Here is a 19,028-nt window from a genome sequence, read left to right on the forward strand (position 1 = left end):
ATATATATATATATATATATATATATGAAAAGCATTTTCAAAAGCTAAGGGCCATGTACATAAGGATTTGGTCAAGTTTTTAATGTGGTAGTCTGCAAGATCAAGTGATCATTGAATCATGCTGCTTGGATATCTATCCGTCCGTCTATCTATCCATTCATCCATCCATCCATCCATCTGTCTGTCCATCCATCTGTCTGTCCTTTCATTCATCCCCTCACCAATCCATTCATCCATCCATACATCCATCCACTCATCCATCTGTCTATCCATCCGTCCATCCACCTGTCTGTCTGTCATCCAACCATCCATCCATCCCTTCACCTATCTATATATCCATCCATTGATCCATCCATCTGTCCATCCGCCCAGCCATCCTCCCGTCCTCCCGTCTGTCCGTCAGTCCTCCTGTTCGTCCATCCGTCCGTCCATCTGTCCATCCTTTCATCCATCTTTTTTTTTTACTGGTTATCCTACACAGGGACAAAATAAAAATTTTATAAAAATAAAGTTTTAAAAAAAAAATCCTTATTACTTAACCTCTCACTATCCATACAAATAATACTTGTTATTAAATGTTATTATTCAATAATGTATTTGTATTACTACAAGAGATGTCTAAGTATGTCACTTATTCTAGTCAGAATAAGAACATTTAAGCTAAAAAGATTATCTCATTTTGCCCAAGGATTTTCAGTTTTAAAGCATAGGAGTTTTACCCTTTACAAAGGACATTCTTGTCAATAATAATGTATTTTAATAGCAGTTTTTACAATTTAACCTTCACTACAGTTTTATACTCTCCATGCCATTTAAAAAAAGAAATAAAATAATAACAGTGAGTGCTCGGCAAATCTGTAAACACGCTCTACTTTAAATGCATTAATGTTGCTGTGTGAGTTTAGGGAAAAGTTCCACAATATTTAAATATGAATCACTCATCTTGACTTCTTACAGATTGGGTATTCATTATTAAAGGCACCGAGTTCCAACTTCAAGCCTATAAAACTGCAGTTTTGCATTTTTTTCCAAGCTCTAATTCACCTGACACAACTTGAAAGGCTTGAGTTTCATGCCGGTGTGCAAAATGACAGAGAACATAATAAAATGCCCTCAGAAGCCCTCAGAACTGGGGACGAAACCGATAGAATATAGACGCAGCGTGTCACATTCATGCAGCTCTAAAATCAAACCTGACCCTATCAAACTATGTCCAAACCTCATTGCTATTAAAGAAGTGGCCTGAGTTGGAATAAGTTATTAAGAGATCTAAGCAGAAAGGAAACAACATTTAAAAATGTATTGGATTTTTTCAATAGTTTAGAAACCTGTAGCAAAGAATTGAAAGAACATGCAGGGTTTTAAATTAGGACCCTAAATAAAATTGAGTACAAAAGAAGCCAGGAATAAGTCTTAACACTTGATCCAAAACACAGGGCCTGGATAAGTTCTGATCAGGCACAAGAATCTCTCCATACCATGTCCCTATACATGTCCCTATAAATAGCCTATCTGCTGTTAATAAATCAGTGATTAGTCCTTGGTAAATGTTACAGACCAAGAAGAGTGTATTTTTGTAGGTTTTACAGCACTTGCTTAGGGGGAAAAAACATCACACAATATCATGTTCAATTTTACCTAAAACATGAAAACATAACAGCTATAATGATTTAAGTACATTTCATAAAAAATGAAAATGGCAAGAACATTCTGGATCTGTGGTTTATTAAATAAGCATGTATAGCCATTTTATAAACATTACCTTCATAAACTGTCCCGATAACACAGGTCAAATTTGACACTGAACAGCCTCAAGGTAAAAATAGTATAAAAGTATAGAATGCTTTACGTTTTTGTGCATTTTGGATAAGATTTATCAAATTTCAGAATAAAGAATTAAGGCATTTAGTGTGGCTTTACTGCTGTCATGGTGTCAAATTTGACCTGAACAGACCTGAAGGGTTCAAATAACATTTCAGAAATGATTGATTTTCACATCTCATTTATGTTTCATCAGTTCAGCATGTCTTATTAATACAAACCTGAATCTAGTCTACTCCAACATTCTGCTCTTTCAGTACAAATTAGAAGCTTACTTTAACCCTTTTTACCAGTACACTGGTGTTCCATTTTGCTGGCGGAATGAAAATGGACTTTTCATGGACAATTTCAATCAGTATAAACAAATGAATGATTTTATCACTGCAAGTCTGATATAAAAATGATTCAGGACACTGTTGGCTTTCAGCATGAGATGCTCCTACCTCTCTTGGGATGAACTTACACAAAATATTAGTGGTTGAAGATAACGCCTTTAAATTGTAGAGGCTTATGAACAAGCACTTGGGGCATCTCAGAGAGCAGAAATGGGTTTGATATCACCATTTACTTTGAAGATAGAAACATTTGTGTGAAAAAAAACAGAACTTTTCTATGAATATATTGCCCCTAGTAGGCTAGGGATTGCCTACTTTCATATGAGCCATTAAGCACCACTGTGGAGTGTTACATGATAAAGAAATTCAACCAAAAAATGGCAGCCTTTGTGTTCAGATATTATCTCTTGTTATTGTTTTCTAACAGTTTCGATAAACATGTCTATAAACATGCATATACTGTATCAGAAGTTCCATATCCCAGAATGCATCACATAATTTTCCCGCTTTTTTTCTACTGTAGCTGAGGGATTTTTCATTGTCATTGAAAACATTGTCAAATGTTTATATCGTTGTCATTAGTAATTGTTTGAGAGCTACATCAATGTAACCAGCTGCTTACAATTTTAGAGGAAGTTGGCTGAGAGTTTGTCCACCATAAAATATGACATCATTTCCAGTAAGGGAACATAGTGAGCGTCGATGCTCCCTGGTTTTTTTTTGCACTGGAAGAATTTAGCGAGCCCTTAAAATGGCCAACTCTGTGATCAGTGCCCTAACTACTGATCTAGGGAGTTTATTGGGATGCACCATGAACTGCTTGAACATGTTCAGCAGTATCAGGATTAATGTCACAGTAACCAGATTACTGATCAAAAACCGGACTCAGTTACCGCCTCACCTTCCAAAAACAAACACCTTGCAAAGTATCCACTCAGCTATGTTCTACACCTGACATCCCCAGCCTTGCTGTTCATGGGTTTGAATTCTGGATCGTCATTCATATTAGTGATTTTGTCTTGACCTTTAATATTCAGTTTGCTCATCGCCTGACCTTTCGACCTGCCTTTCAACATCAATTAAGCCTAGTGTTTAGGATATATGTTTTGCATTTGCTGTCCCTTTTAAATAAAAGCATTCTCCGCAACTGGCTCTGTCTCCACCATCTACCTATCCATCCACCTGATGAAATTTTTATATTAGTATATGTGTGATTGTCTTTGATTAGTCAATCTGTAACATAGTTTTGATCATACCAACAGATATTAAAAAATGGAAATGTAAAATTTACATCCTAATATTTTCTTCTTCTTCTTCTTCTTCTTCTTCTTCTTCTTTTTTTAAATATTGTGAATGCAATATTATATGCTACAAAAACAAAACCCCATTCTTCCTAACCCATTTGTGTTACAGTTAGACCCAGAAGGTACAGAAACTGCAAACATTAACTGTGTGTATAAACGGCATGAACTTACTAGCAGATGATAAATGTGAGAAGCAAGCATCCTAGCTTTTGGCTGACCTCCTTTCTTGGTTGAAATGTCCTGCCTCTGGCCTTTGAGGAATTTATTCAAGCAGCATAAGCTAACAGGGATGTGCTGTTCACAAAAGAGCCAAACTGGACTCTATGTACAAACATGAGTATAAAGCTGGTTATTTTTATGTGGTTAGTTCAGAACAACGATTAAACCACTTGATGAAATGTACTCAGATTGCTAAATTATTATAGTTATTAAAATAGCGAATTTATTTACATCATCAGGATCTTTGCTGTTGTTATAACATTCTCAGTCAAATTTTTACTTGAGCTCAGATCACCTTTCCTGGGTTTTGCAAGATACTGTAACTATGGCAACATGGCGGATGTCCAGATAACATATACTGATCAGAACGTACTAAGCAGTAGCTACTGGCTTAAATACTCGTCCATTGATACAGCACATACTAGTTAGTATATACTGTATGTGTGGAATGAATACAATCTGGACATACTACATCCACCATGTTGCCATTGTCATGTGACTTATGATGTCAAACTACAACATTTCAACAGTTTGTTTATTGATTAAAGTTAACAATTTACTCAGGTATTGTTAACAAGTACGGCTTAACCACAAGGGACAAAATTTACAATTAAAATCTTTGATTCTGACAGCTCCAGTCCTGTTGTCTTATGGCAGGTGGTCCAATCTTATCCTCAAAGGGCTGGTATGGGTGCAGATTTCATTCTGAACAAGCAGAAGCCACAGGTTTGGCTTTTGCTTGGTTGGAATGAAAACCTGCACCCACACTGGCCCTTTGTGGATAAGATTGGACATCCCTGTCTTATGGGACACCTCAGGGCCCATTGATTCCATATTGTATTATGTCTGCAGAGGCAGAAGGTCATCCATATATTTCTTGCCTACCGTTTTAAATGCGGAGAATCTGGACATACTAGCCCTCTGGCTTACTTACTTATTACTTTCTGTATAGTATGGTATGCTAGTAGGGATATTTAGATGCAGCTTAAGGCTCACTTTATGAAAAAAAAAAAACACTTTTACATGTAACTTATTTGCAGCGCCTACTGTATGTTGAATATCATTGTTCTGGCACTAACATACATTCCTTAGCGACATATCAAACTTCCTCTCAAATGTTCGCCATGGCAAGCACCAATGTAATTTAACCAAGCAAATTTTTCTCACTACTCACTACTATTTTATAAGATTATAGATTATATTATTATTATAGATTGATATATAATAAATAAGTGTCTGTCAAAATAAATTTCTCCTCTTCTTTGTAAACACAGTTGAACTTGCAAATGTAACAAAACAAAGTATCTCAAAAGGTTATAGAATTTGCAATCTAAAAAAGCATCTGCATTAACCTACTGTTAACCTAACCATGTGACTTGCAAACCTGATTGTGCTTGCAGAGAAGAGGAGAAGACCTATAAGCCTGGCATGTCTAATCATATGCTGTGAAAAGATTATTCCTAAAGAGGGCTACTCTCATGAGGAGTTTTCACAATAGATAAGCCTGGTTCATTGTAAACCCCGGGTAAACAAAATCTTGTTTTTTTATGTTTCACACTGCTCATACTTTATTAACAATTCATCCTGGATATTCATAATCTGATGTTTCACACTGTACATTTCTAAACCCTGGATTAACCTTCTTCTTTGCATATTTATGGTGTCAACAACCATGACTGAATAAATACAGCATACGACTGTTTTAAATAATGGCCTGTCTCATTCTTTTCCATCAGAGAGAAAAATAGGTTTGACACATGGACTATCTTCAAATAAAAAAGAACAGATCTGCCGTTCTGCACTTGAGCAGGTTTTGTTATCTTTCATAGCTTTGTAATAGTTTTTGGTCTCTGGAAGTATGTTGTTTAGTTGATATAGCATAACAAATAGCATGCTGGTTAAAGTATGTTGGTGGTGAACGTGACATACAACGAATTTAAGTGAGAATTTTTGACATTTTTAACATTATACTTTTGTGATGTACACTTGTGCCAGAACATTTTTATCTGGTATGACCTTCCTTTAATGCTTTATGTTTTGGCTCCCTCTCAAATGATAGTGCTGTAACAATGCTTCTGAACAATGGTCTAGAGGAAATACCATAGGCCTACTAATGACTCTCTGTAGGTCTACTGTAGGTTTTACATATTAAAACTGAAAACAAATTCAGCTCAGGATTGGTATCGGTCCTACTAAGGATTCACTGCCTGGCCACCCATTTGCCTTTCATGCCCACTTATAAAACCTGCTATTAGTTTGGGGAATATACAGTTTTTTGCACCAACAATTATGTTTTATATCTTAGCACAATTGAATGAAAATGAGTTAACTAAATGTGCAGACTTCCATTTAACCACCAAACTGAATAAGCAACCAACCATAAAACTGTATTTATTATTGAATTAGGGGCCACACAACCTCCCTATAGTTACATATTCCTATCATTACAAACACACAGCAGTTTGCTAACTCATTTGGTTGGAGAAGTTTGGGTGTAATATCCCTGTATCTTACAAAAGCTATTGATTCTGTCCCTATATGTGATGTAAACTTTATGCTTTCTCATAGTTATAGTAGATTTTTGCTAGAACTTTCTATAACACACAAAAGCTAGAGCAGATAATAACATTGCCAGTGGAACAGAAAACTTCATGGGCCATAGGCCTCTTTGGGTAAGAAATTGACTTCGCGTAACTTGGCTTTGGTCTTTTGAAGATGCCTGATATAGGAAACTTGGTGTATTGTGATACAGAAAGATATTATGTGGATTGTTTGCCTGTGTACTAGATAGAAGGAACTGGAATTATTCTCTAGTGCCTTTTTTTCTTTTTGCTTCCGTACTATTTTTATAAGACATGTGAAACAGAACAATGTAATAACTGGCTTTCTTCCTAACAGGAGAAGCAAGACAAAGAAATAAATTTATGCAATGTTGAGGGGAGAAAAAAGAAAAATGTAAATGTGTGAGATTACAGCTGTCTTCTCTTTTGTGTGTCAAACCTTACCTTAACCAAACCGAGAGATTCAAGAATCTCCTGCTACCCAGACTCAGTTTGTGAACTGATTAACCTGTTAAATTTCTGGTTAGTTATTCAGTTATTTATGTAAAAACATATTATTTAATGTCTGCTATGAGAGATCTGTAATTATGAGAATTAATAGGATGTTTATGAATAACATACAAACTGATGCATTATTGAGAAATGTGGTATAAATACAAGTTTAACAAAGTCTGGTTCAGATTAGAGGTTTGGGGACAAGGACCACATTGGGGATTTATGGAAAATATTGAAAAGTTGGGTGGTCCTGGAGGGGAGGTAGTTCAAGTGGTTAAGGCTCTGGGTTGTTCATCAGAAGCTTGGGGTTGAAGCCCCTGCACCCCCAAGCTGACACTGTTGGGCCCTTGAGCAAGGCCCCGAAGCCACCCTGCTCCAGGGATACTGCATTATGGCTGACCCTGCGCTCTGACCCCAACCCCTAAGGATGAGATATGCAAAGAAAGAATTTCACTGTTCAGTAATGTATATGTGGCAAATAAAGACAACTATCTTAGGGAGGTCAAGTTTGACCTCCTGACAATGCCATAGCCTCCCATTGCCAGGACCTGAGGGATTAAGATTGCCTGTGCTGTCTAGATGGGAGGGTCAGTTATCATGACTTAAATGTCCTCATTCTACAGCTGATGGTGGCTGGATTAACCTATCCTATCCTCCTTAGATGAAGTATGTGTTCGCTTTCATTCTTTCTGATAAGTACCTGTTGTATGATGGGAAGAGCTTCTGGTGGGTGGACATGTGAAAATGTAGATAAATAACAAGTGAGAGATCATGTATGATTCTATGGTGACAAACCATGACCACATTCATTTTCATGGAAGGCTTTTACAGCATTAACATATTCACCCATTGTAGCTACTTGGCCATTTAGCTGCTAGGGTCATGGTATCTTAAATTAGGCTTCTTTTTGAAGAAATCTAGCCAACTATATACCTTTACAAAATATTGCAGGCAAGTACAAATAAAAATAACAGCCCTGTCCACATCTATAAGAGCAATTATAAACTTGAATCAGGTAGTTAAGGTTGAGGGACTGTCAGAGCCAGAATTGAGGAAGGATGCACAGAGTGTTGCCATGTCTGATAGTGTTTTCCTCAAAAAACCCCCAAAAAACAAACCTTTTCAATTTAGGCCACACAAACTTAAGGACAAAAAAGTGTTTCAAGCATAGTGAGGTGTTTAAAAGCATTGTGTGTGCAATGAATCATAAACCCTTGTGCAATATGTATCATTTATCATAAGCTTTCATTTTCTTCCTCCCTCTCACTCTCTCTCTCTGTCCAGCGTTTGGTAGAAGCAGCAGAAGAGGCCCACTTACAGCACAAGGAAGACCCTAACCTGCAGGTCAGAACCAGTTTCTACATGACCACATCAAAGTCACTATTTCATAAGAAGATACTCTCAGTCCTTGGATTCTGAATTTTTCCTGAGGTGTTTAAAAGCCATGTTCATGATTAAACACTGTTTGTCTGTCCTCCTATTCTGGACATTGTTTATCATTCTGACCAGAACAGAGGTCAGTACTTATTTGTCAAGTCCTAATCAACTTATTGTCTTATAACTAATCAAAAATTGGTGTGTAACACTTTTTTTTCAAGCAGTACAAATAAAATTAATCTAGGGTAGGATTAAATTAGTAACTAGTAAAAATTTATGCAAAGGTTGTGATTGCAGAAAGCTGACATTTCTTCAGCAGTGCAACCCAGAATCCATTTTGTTTCCTTTGAAAAACCTTCAGTACCATGGACAGTTCCCTTTTTAGCATGGAGGATGAAAGCGTTCAAAATGTAATAAATAAATATTGCATTTCTGTTCCTTAGTGTGTTTATTCTGCCAAGCGCAATTAAATTATTAATGTGTGCTAAGAGTTCTCCTGGTGTTTAAAGCGTCTCTGTTTGATCAGCCACAAAACGCATTAAATTACTTACTTCTCTGAAGTCTTCCATGCACTTATCATAGGCACAGACTCACTGAAACAGAATACATCAATACTGGTTCACAGTTAATCATACCTATCGCTTAACCAGCATTCCAAATATGATAGCCACACACACTGCTCTTGCCCACAGCCTGGTCACTTCAATCAGTTAAGCCTCTGCAGCAAATTGACTTGTACAGACGTTTCAGCTGCTAAATGGCACTTTCAAATGTGGTACAACTTTTATAGTTGAGTGCATCAGTCTGGGCAAAAGGATGGAATGACCATTGATATACAAAATTGTTTCATTAATGTAGGGCATTTTTCCTCTTAGGATTTCATCGAGTTGTTTTCATAGTCAAAGCATGTGACCTCGACTTCAGAAATCAAATCTGACATTTTGATTTAAAAATGAACAAGTAATACTATCAGCTTTTATGAACAAAGAATGTCTTTCATTTAAAAAAAGTGCTTGTATCTCTCTCGCTTTTTCTGTCAACTGGCTAATCATCATCTTTTTTTTCTTTTTTTTTTTTTTTTTAAATATGTGCACTCATTAGCTTATTATGTCCTGTATACAAAAACTAGAGGGTTTGGAGTTGGATTACCTCAGTCTCCAACAGCCTTTGGCAACATGTTCTCTGTTTCCTATAAATGTATGAGTAGTTGTTTTCACAAATATGGGGAATCAAACACACAGGTTGCCATTATGTTTCAACCTCAACACGGCCGAGAGAAAGCATATACCTTTACATTAACAGTCTTTATTCAGTCTCTGTCTGTCTGCTTCTCTCTCTCTTTTTTTGTTATCTGTCTCATTTTTTGAACTCTTGAACTTCTATGTACCCAAACATACACCTGTTTCACATCTGACATTTGCGTGCATGAGGCTTAATGCGTTCAAAATACATTAGTGCATACATAAAGAGCATGAAAAAATAAAATATGCTTAGTTGTGTCACTTAAATATGGTGACTCATCTGTGTGAGTCTTCATCCCGAGCATGTGGCAGCAGCAACTCATGCAGATACAGGTCAAGAGCTTTAGTTAATGCTCACATCTTTTGTCTTAGTGACTTTGATCATAGCTTGTTGGTGGTACCAGATTGGCTGGTTTAAGTATTTTAGAAAGATTTATCCAGAATGATGTAAATAACAACAGCAAAGATCCATTGAGCAGCAGTTCTGTGGGCAGAAAAGAAGCTTTAGAAGGCTGTTTTGAGCTGACCCTAAGGCTATTGTATCTCAAATAACCACCCTTTACATCTGTGGTGAGCAGAAAAGCATCTCAGAAATCACATCACATTAAGCTGGCAGCAAAGAACAGGAGTCTGAGGCTACATTGGGTACAGACACCATGCAAGCAGGTAGTTGAAGAATGGATTAACTAGAAAAAGTTGTGTATACTAGAAAAAGTTGTGTCAGCCCAATTATGCTCCTTCCTACAGGAAAACAATATCCTTGTAGAATATCCTTTCAGTCAGGTTTTAGGCCCTATCATAGTACAGAAACTGCACTAGTTAAAATCACAAATGACTTTTAGCTTCGGACCAAGGCTGCATCTCGATTTTAGTCCTGCTTGATCTCAGTGCTGCATTCAACACTATAGATCATAACATTGTTGTAGATCGCTTACAAAATCACATAGGTATGCAGGGACATGCATTAAAATGGTTTAGATCCTACCTGTCTGATCGATACCACTTTGTAGATTTAAATGGAGAACTGTCCAGTGTAGTGCCAGTGAAATACGGGGTCTCACAAGGGTCAGTTTTAGGACCTCTGCTTTTCACGGTATACATGCTTCCATTGGGTAACATCATTAGAAGGCATGGGATTCGTTTCCATCGTTATGCTGATGTTACCCAGTTATATATTTCATCAAAACCAGATGAAATATCTAATTTGTCTAGATTAACTGAGTGTGTTAAAGATATTAAAGATTGGATGACCGATAATGTTCTATTACTAAATTCTAATAAGACAGAGATATTAATTATTGGCCCAAAAACTAGTACACAGAAGCTTTCGCAATTCAGCTTGCATTTAGAAGGATGTACTGTTACTACTAGCTCAACAGTCAAAGACCTGGGCATAATATTAGACAGCAACTTGTCCTTTGAAAATCATATTTCCAGTATTACAAAAACAGCCTTCTTCCATCTTAGAAATATTGCCAAGCTTAGGAACATTTTATCTGTATCTGATGCAGAAAAACTAGTTCATGCATTCATGACCTCCAGACTGGAATATTGTAATGCATTACTAGGTGGTTGTCCTGCATCTTCAATAAACAAGCTACAGTTAGTCCAGAATGCAGCCGCCAGAGTTCTTACCAGGTCAAGAAAATATGATCATATAACCCCAATATTATCATCCCTGCACTGGCTACCTGTTAAACTTAGAATTGACTATAAATTAGCACTACTTACGTTCAAGGCTCTAAATGGTTTAGCTCCCACGTATCTAGCCAGTCTTCTAATACGTTACAATCCACCACGCTCTTTAAGATCACAAAATTCCGGACTTCTAGTAGTTCCCAGAATATTAAAGTCCACAAAAGGGGGTAGAGCGTTTTCGTATTTAGCTCCTAAACTTTGGAATAGTCTTCCTGACAGTGTTCGGGCTCAGACACAGTCTCCCAGTTTAAACATAGACTAAAGACGTATCTCTTTAGCCTGGCATACATTTAACACTTCCCATAACCTTGTGCTCCAGTACATCTGATAAAATGCACATATCATCTAGTACTGCTAATATTATGAACAGCAGCTACGCTAATGCTGTTCCATTGTTTCCCTTCTTCTACCCATCCTGAGGCATACAGAGACTGTGCCGGCTCCAGTGGCATCTGGAGATGGACCAGCTCCAGCCAGGTTCTGCTTTGTGAGGATTGGGGTATTCAAAGCAGTGCTGCGGACAACAACCTCCTTATTGATTTACATTACATTCTACACATGCTGTATCGGCATCACACAATTGTCACCCAAATGAGGATGGGTTCCCTTTTGAGTCTGGTTCCTCTCAAGGTTTCTTCTTCATACCATCTAAGGGAGTTTTTCCTTGTCACAGTCGTCTCAGTCACCTCAGGCTTGCTCACTTGGGATAACATCTAGGACTGTTTGTCTGTTTATATGTTTGTTGTTTCCTTATGTCGTTTCTCATGTAAAGCTGCTTTGAGACAATGCTCTTTGTTAAAAGCGCTATACAATTAAAATTTAATTGAATTGAATTGAAATTAAGAATGGTGAGTGTTTATAACATTCTACAGTGTAGCATTAATTGCTGCACAGTATTAAATCATAGCACTAGATGTCCTGTTGATAAAGACCAATATGAAGCAGTGAAGCTATTCTTGTTCTGATGGATTTCTGAAGGTGCGGCTCTGCAGCTCACATCAATCAGCAAGAATTAAATTTCAATTCAGTTTATTTGTATAACGCTTTTAACAATAGACATCGTCTCAAAGCAGTTTTGCAGAAATATAGAAACATAGAATAAAAATTTAAATATAAATGTTTAAAATTATATTAATATTTAGTATAAGCCTGAGGCAACAATGGCAAGGAAAAATTCCCTGAGATGATATGACGCAGAAACCAGATTTAGAAGGGAACCTCATCCGCATTTGTGTGACACAAGACAGTAAATAATGTAAATGTAAATAATGTCCTTTCTACGAATGTTTATAGTCAAATGAAATTGTGCAACCAAGAGCTTCTGAGCAACTAATAGGTCAACGTAATTTCTGTGTTAATTACAGACTTAACAGAATAATTCCTTCCTGCCGAAATCTTGCAAAATATTTCATGTTCAAGAAGGAAACTTTAATGTGTTAATGGCCTGTTACTGCTAGGGAATTTCTAGCTTTTTAATCTAAGCTATAATATTTTTTATTACGCACTGTAATATTGTAGTTGTACACATGCTTAAGTTTAAATTTTGCATTACCATTTCCCCAGTAGAGTTAAGACACATGTACTATTACCTCTTCTCTTCTGTTTCTACACTAAATACACACTAACTGCTAATTAGTGAAATGGCTGCACTCTTTATCACAGGTCACACAATACAGCAGATTGGTTAGATCGTGACTGAACCATCACCTGATCACAGGCCAAATCACAGAACATGTGCTGGATTCCCAAGAGTAAAGTCTACTTAGTTTGTAGCAGTGGAAGTTTTATAGCTGTAATAACCTAACCTGAATTGAGCAAGTAATCAGAATGCCATCGTGTCCGAGAGCACAGACGTAAGGGCTCTCACTGTAATCAGAGCTGTTGTTCTTTTAAACTTTTATAGCAGCAACGTTGGAATTATTACATTCAGTGATTGAAACAACAATACACTTCGATTCTTAGTGAGCTTCTAACTGGACGAAATAACTCTTTGAAAAACAAAAGAAAATAGCAGTAACATTTTTATTTAAAAAAAAAAAAGCAAACAATTGAACAAATTGTTGGTTACAAAAAAATAATAAATACATTATAAATAAATTTCAGTAAACAGATATCTATGAATGATAGTTTATGTCACTTTTAATAGGTGTATACAATATTATATAAACTAGACGTTGTCGAGGATAAAGCATGAATGAGTGACTAAAAATGAATTAAATGGCTCATGGGTAAACACACTATCATTGAATTTTGAATAACTATGGATTAAAAAATGTTTATAACAGTAACAAATGTTTATTAAATATAGATCCAGTAGCTGAATACTGTGTGAACCAGTGTTTCCAGTGTATGCTTTCCTATATGCTTACAGTGTATTCCTTCAATAAGTGTTTGAAAATAATTTCAAATAATTGGTGACTTGTTTGTAGTTAGGAATGATTTGAACAGTTATTTTCTTATTGTACCCTCAGAGTAGCATTACTTTAGTGCAAACATGGATGCAACAAAGCACTGACCCACACATAATACTTACTCAGAGTTGAGTTGGCTTGTAATAGATTTCTTGTAATGGCTCATTTAGGTAGATGTTTAGTTGTGTTGAGATCTTCAGTTTGTGCTCATGCATTAAGACGAGGTTAGAGCCGGGTGTGTGGTTAGCAGCAGAAGCAGTAGTAGTAGTAGTAGGGGCAATTTACAGGAATCAATCCACCTACTGTTTTTGGGTGGCGGAAGAAAAGAACCCAGAGGAAACATTACATTGGGGAAAAAAATGTAAAAAAAAAAACAGTAATCCAAGCTCAGGAAAAAGCTAGCCCTGGATCTGCAGGGTGGAAACTCTACCCTGTTCCCATGCACTGTCACTGAAATCTGTTATCTCTTAATATTATGAAGTAGAGCTATCAGTTGGTTGTTATTTGTCTTCTATAATCATTTTTGTCCATTCTCTATTTTATCAGTTTTCAACAATGATTCTGTTGGATGCATATACATTTTATATACTCTACTGAGCTTGAAAACCCAGCAAGTTTGGCTCACTAAAGCTAGCATTCTGTCATACTGCGAGTTAAATCTCTCTCCTTTCAAATCTCGCTAAAAAAAATGATTCCCCCTTCCTAACACAGTTTTCTCAAATCTCAGAAATTCTTGTAAAACTTCGACCTCAACCCTGAAAGGCTGTATCCAACTGAGATTTGGATTTCTGGTTACCTCAGCAAGCTTTGACTTTTATAGTGATGAAAAATAAGCACTTCCCTTGTGTCTAATTGGCTGTTTCATTCATAAACATGACCCCAACCTTTCCAACTGGTTTTGCTCTCTGGCAGATTTCTATGGCTCTTCATTTGGCATTCTGGTGACAAGAAGGCAATTACAGAGAACAGCCCTATGTACCTAAAAATAAAATCATGACTGCTGTATAGGGTGAAGCCTCTTTAGAAGCAACATACCCTGATCACTGTGTGTCTGAGTGTGTGTGTTTGTGTGTGTCCGTGTGTGTGTGTGTGTGTGTGCATGCATGTGTGTGTGTGTGTATGGTTGTTGGATACATATTTGGCTGGCAGCAGAGAAAGATAGAGCTTCTGCTTATCTGCTCACACCAGAGCTCCTTCTCAGCCCAGTGGAATTGGCTTCTTAATCTATTCTGCCTCTCTCTCTCTCTCTCTCTCGCTCTCTCTCTCTCTCTCCCTTCAATCTTCATGAAAATAAGCATGCATAAAAATGTGTGCATGCCAGCCCACCATCCTGGTGTGATTTAGTGGTTGTCCTTCTTTCCGCAGTTGTAGATGGGGGGCTTGTGAATTAAACACATAAGCCCACTTCATTCCAAGGCACTGGTGACCAAGCGAATACTTGTATACCAACAGCATAAGTGGGCTTTTCTTTGTAATGTAATGAGTTTTCTCCTGTGATGTTTTCCAGTTGTTTTATTAGGTGTGGAACTCTAAATTGCATGCTCTTTCCGTGTTTTGCCTGGTTCTCTTACAGTGATGTTTTGTCCAGGCTAAATCCCAAAGTAGACACAGTACATATAAGCAACAAATCTTAATCTTCATAGAGAATCCATTAAAGCTTAAATACCAATTAGCACTTTTGATTTAATAACAATTAAAAATTGTTGCTGTATAAAATTATATAAAGTCATCACTAGTTGATTCAAACTTGCCTTCCTAGAAATCACAGGGAAGTATTCTCACTGCCCCAAAAAGCTTTCATAGATAATATTGTACCTATTGATCAAAAATTGGAAATGCAACAGTAAATAACCGAGGCCCATTGGGGCTGAAATCCTGCTGCTTCATGCTCAGGAGAGAAGAAGTAGACAAGAAAGTTAATAGTGTGAATAAATGGAATGAAGTATATAATAGAAGTGCATACAGTGTGTCTAATTGTGTCTCCCTTTTCGATTTGCCTAATTTTTTGAGGTAGTTTCAGGTCTTTTGTGTATTTTTGAGATATATTTGGGCTGGAAATTTAGCTGAACCCTGGTCAATTATATTACTGTGCTTTTTAGAAACACAGCTGCTGTATCAAACACAATTGAACAAAAAAAAGGACATCTAAAACCACAGAAAACAAGCTTCAGGCCTGCTAGGAATGAGTGTGTGAATGTGTGATACCTTGTGGTGGACTGGTGTTTCATATAGTTTGGGATCAGTTATTGAAAATGAATGAATGAATAACTCTATCATTGTGTTTCTCAATGCATTTCCTTTTATTATGTCTCTCCCTCTCTCTCTCTCTCTCTCTCTCTCCTCTGCTTCATAAATATTTGTGCTTGAGAGAGCTTCAGAGGCAATCATTCCCTCCCAGATGGGTTTTTTTCTCTCTCCGTTGCAGGGTAGAACTTAATTCCACACCTCTAAAACGCACAATTACAGGCAATTTCAGGAGCCGCTAAATAGGATTTTCATGGCCATCCAAAATTTCTGGCAGAGTGACGCTGAGAGAGTAGGAAGCTCCATGCAGATTTTCAAAATCCTTGTCTAGTCCAAAGGTTAATGTAGATCAGGCTGTTTTTCTAGTGTAATGTTTGGTTAATAGATGAATATTTTACAGTAGCATCAGCTGTTTATTATAACTGTTTTATTACAACAGTAAGTTTTAGCGAATTAATAATTAAATATATAAGTTTTATTCGGATGCAACTTTAGTTAACAGTATATTAGATCATTTTATATAGTTTTCACTGCATGCAAACAATGAATTACAGGAAGTGGATGCAGTGGATAATGTGGTAGCAGGTGGTGGCAAGGGAATTGATCTTGTTCTTTCTGATCTGACAAGGCTAGAGCTCTATGACAGTCCAAATCCTTCTTACTGGATGAGAAAGAAAGTCAGTGACATGATTTGGTCATGTATTCAGGTGTGGAGAGACTAATGATGAGTCCCATGAACTTATCTGCTGATGCTGTCCTTATGAGCTGGGTCTGGGCAAGTGAAGCTGAGATTTTGAAGAGAGTAATATCTGCAAAAGGTCTTTCAGCCATACAGCACACTGGCATCTTGAGCATAGAGGATCACTCAGGTGTATCACTCCTGAGTCTGCACCTGTGGCAGCTGTGGACATGATTCAGCAAACAAGGATGATGAACAGAAAAGATGCTAAAACGTCCCCCTGCAAGATGTCTGTGGTTATAGGGGTAGAGGTTGTAGAGAAGACCTGGCATCCATCGTACATGAGCTCTGTGAGTAAAAAAATTGAAAACAAAGGCTATCACCTATCAGGGTGTGGGAGTCATTACTAGTAAATACCAATAACCCTGGCAGCCCTCCATTATCCTGCTTATGGAATTATTATTTCTTTGCACAGCTTCTAGACTGATTGTTTCTGTATTAACATGCAGGTGGACTCTTGTATTCTTTTGTAGCAAGTGTGTATGGCATATAGTTTTGAGCAGCTTGGTAAAGATGTGGTATATATTTTTAATAAGCTCGAATGGCATCAATTGTTGCCATACTGCAAGGCTTCAGTTCAACCCTGGCTGATACCATACTGTGCTTTAATGACAGTATAGCTCTTGAATTTTCCTCCCTTAAAGGACTTTCCATGCAAATTAGATGATCTATGTCAGCAGGAGGTGGCAGTCCAGAGATTTTAAATTGGTTGTTAAAAAGCTGCTGAAATAGTCTCATCATTCAACCATTAGGTCTCTGAGATCCTTTGAAGATATATCATTCCTCTTCTTCAGTTTGAGACTTCAGTTGCTTGTGGTTCTTCTCAGACAGGTCATGGATTGTCTTCCAAGTTTTTGGAGCAGTCTCTTCAAGTGTCTCAGAAGGATTGGAACCTGTTTGCACGTTCATGCTGTTACCTGGAATCCAGGAGCTTTTCAGTTTGAGACTTTAGATATATATGGTTCTTGGAACATGGAAGATCTTACATGTTTTGGAACAGTCTCTTCAAGTGTCTCAGAAGGATTGGAACCTGTTTGCAAGTTTATGCTGTCTCCTGGAAACCACGCTCTTAATGTTTCTTCCAGTTGCATCTTGCTGGCTGCTTGCTTGAATGAAGACAACAAGGGAGACTTACAATCTGATGGCCTGAACCAAGTTCTACGGTATTCCATAACACGTTGACCCATTTCCCATCCATAATGTGGTTTAGCTGATGGTTGGTTCTTGAAGGGTGGGTCCATGTCCATCAGTGGGATGTGGGCTGAGGGAACATTGTCTGAGCAAATAGTTTTAGTTCCAGGCACTTCTAGAAAATTGCATGCTAAGATTACATTCTGATCTTATGCCCCTTCCCTAATAATACCATCCATAATAATACCAATACCATAATACCTTTTATCATCAATCATACAAGTCAAAGACAATGAAAATCTAACAATTCTTCAGGAAAAGCCTGCAACTATTAAAACCATATAAGAATGCACCACAATAGGGACATTATAGAAATATTTTGCTGCATTGTTTGTAGACTATGCTTACATTGAAGAAAATGTGGTTTATTGAACTTAGTGCATTAATATTACAGTTTTCTTTTTGTCACTTTTCTTCCATCATCCCCCAATTCTCCTCCATTTTTCTTCTGCTTGACAGTGATAAATTGCAGTCCTTCCTTGAGCTGTTCTGCCTTTTATCTGGCTTAGGAAACTGGGGAAGTTGTGGGTTATTTTTATAAACTGTCTAAAGGGTATTCATTACCCCACACGTGCATACTCTCACACACAAGAAAACCTCTGATTATGTTTCGGGGTTTCCTCTTTTTCTTGAACCTTGTACTACATGTTTGCATGGATAAACCCAGAGATAAGAAATGTAGCCATGAATAACCTTTTAAATATTAAAAAGAAGGAAAAGTTATTACTTCCTTAATATAGCACATCATTTATAGGAACTATTTAACAGGATGGACTTGCATAATTACACACAATGACTAAGCTTGCTTGGTAAATTGAAAAAACAGCTATGCAGTAGTATTTTGCTATGGGAAAAAAAATCTAGTTCCTTAATTGACTCTTTCTTTTTTTTTTTTTTAAACAACCTGTTAGTTCAGCTCTAGTAGATTTGATGGAAGCTAAATGTCTACTGCTTGAGCAAGGTTAATTGTGGAGCAGTCCAATTTTGTAGATTAGATCACACATTCATTATACACTGGATATGCTGGGTCACTTTGATCATGTCTCTGTCTCTCTCCTCACTGTCTTGTAAATGTGAAAACTTACAGTGGTTTGGTGAAAATTCATTTTGCATTTCATTTACAGATATTATACATATATATTTTCAGGAATTGAATTTGAATGCAAGAAATAAGTGGCAACTTTATGATATTATATTTGGAAACGGCTAGTTCTCCTGCTTACTCTCTTTGTCCCTATCCTTCCATGTTTTAATGTTTTAATTTGTTCATGTTGCCATGTGTTTTGTTTGGCTTCATGTTCCCTGTATTGTCACTGATTGTTGTTCTAATGTTTCACGGTTAGTTTCACTAGTTTTTAGTTTTCTCTTTGATTATTGGTCTATTTAACCCCT

General features: G+C 37.0%; 1 protein-coding gene across 7 annotated transcripts in view; it reads left to right on the forward strand.

The window, feature by feature from the left end:
- The window catches only part of cacna2d3a (calcium channel, voltage-dependent, alpha 2/delta subunit 3a), a 199,344-nt gene that overhangs the window by 44,898 nt on the left and 135,418 nt on the right, over positions 1-19,028 (forward strand). For 6 of the 7 annotated variants that reach the window (XM_058390454.1, XM_058390456.1, XM_058390455.1 and 3 more), the window contains exon 4: positions 8,020-8,079. The exons of the other annotated variant lie outside the window; for it this stretch is intronic. In XM_058390454.1, coding sequence (XP_058246437.1) covers positions 8,020-8,079 — 60 coding nt within the window. The remainder of the gene's footprint in view (positions 1-8,019; positions 8,080-19,028) is intronic. 7 annotated transcript variants of the gene reach the window in all.

Source organism: Hemibagrus wyckioides, linkage group LG05 (genome assembly GCF_019097595.1).
Source record: "Hemibagrus wyckioides isolate EC202008001 linkage group LG05, SWU_Hwy_1.0, whole genome shotgun sequence".
Classification (NCBI taxonomy): domain Eukaryota; kingdom Metazoa; phylum Chordata; class Actinopteri; order Siluriformes; family Bagridae; genus Hemibagrus; species Hemibagrus wyckioides.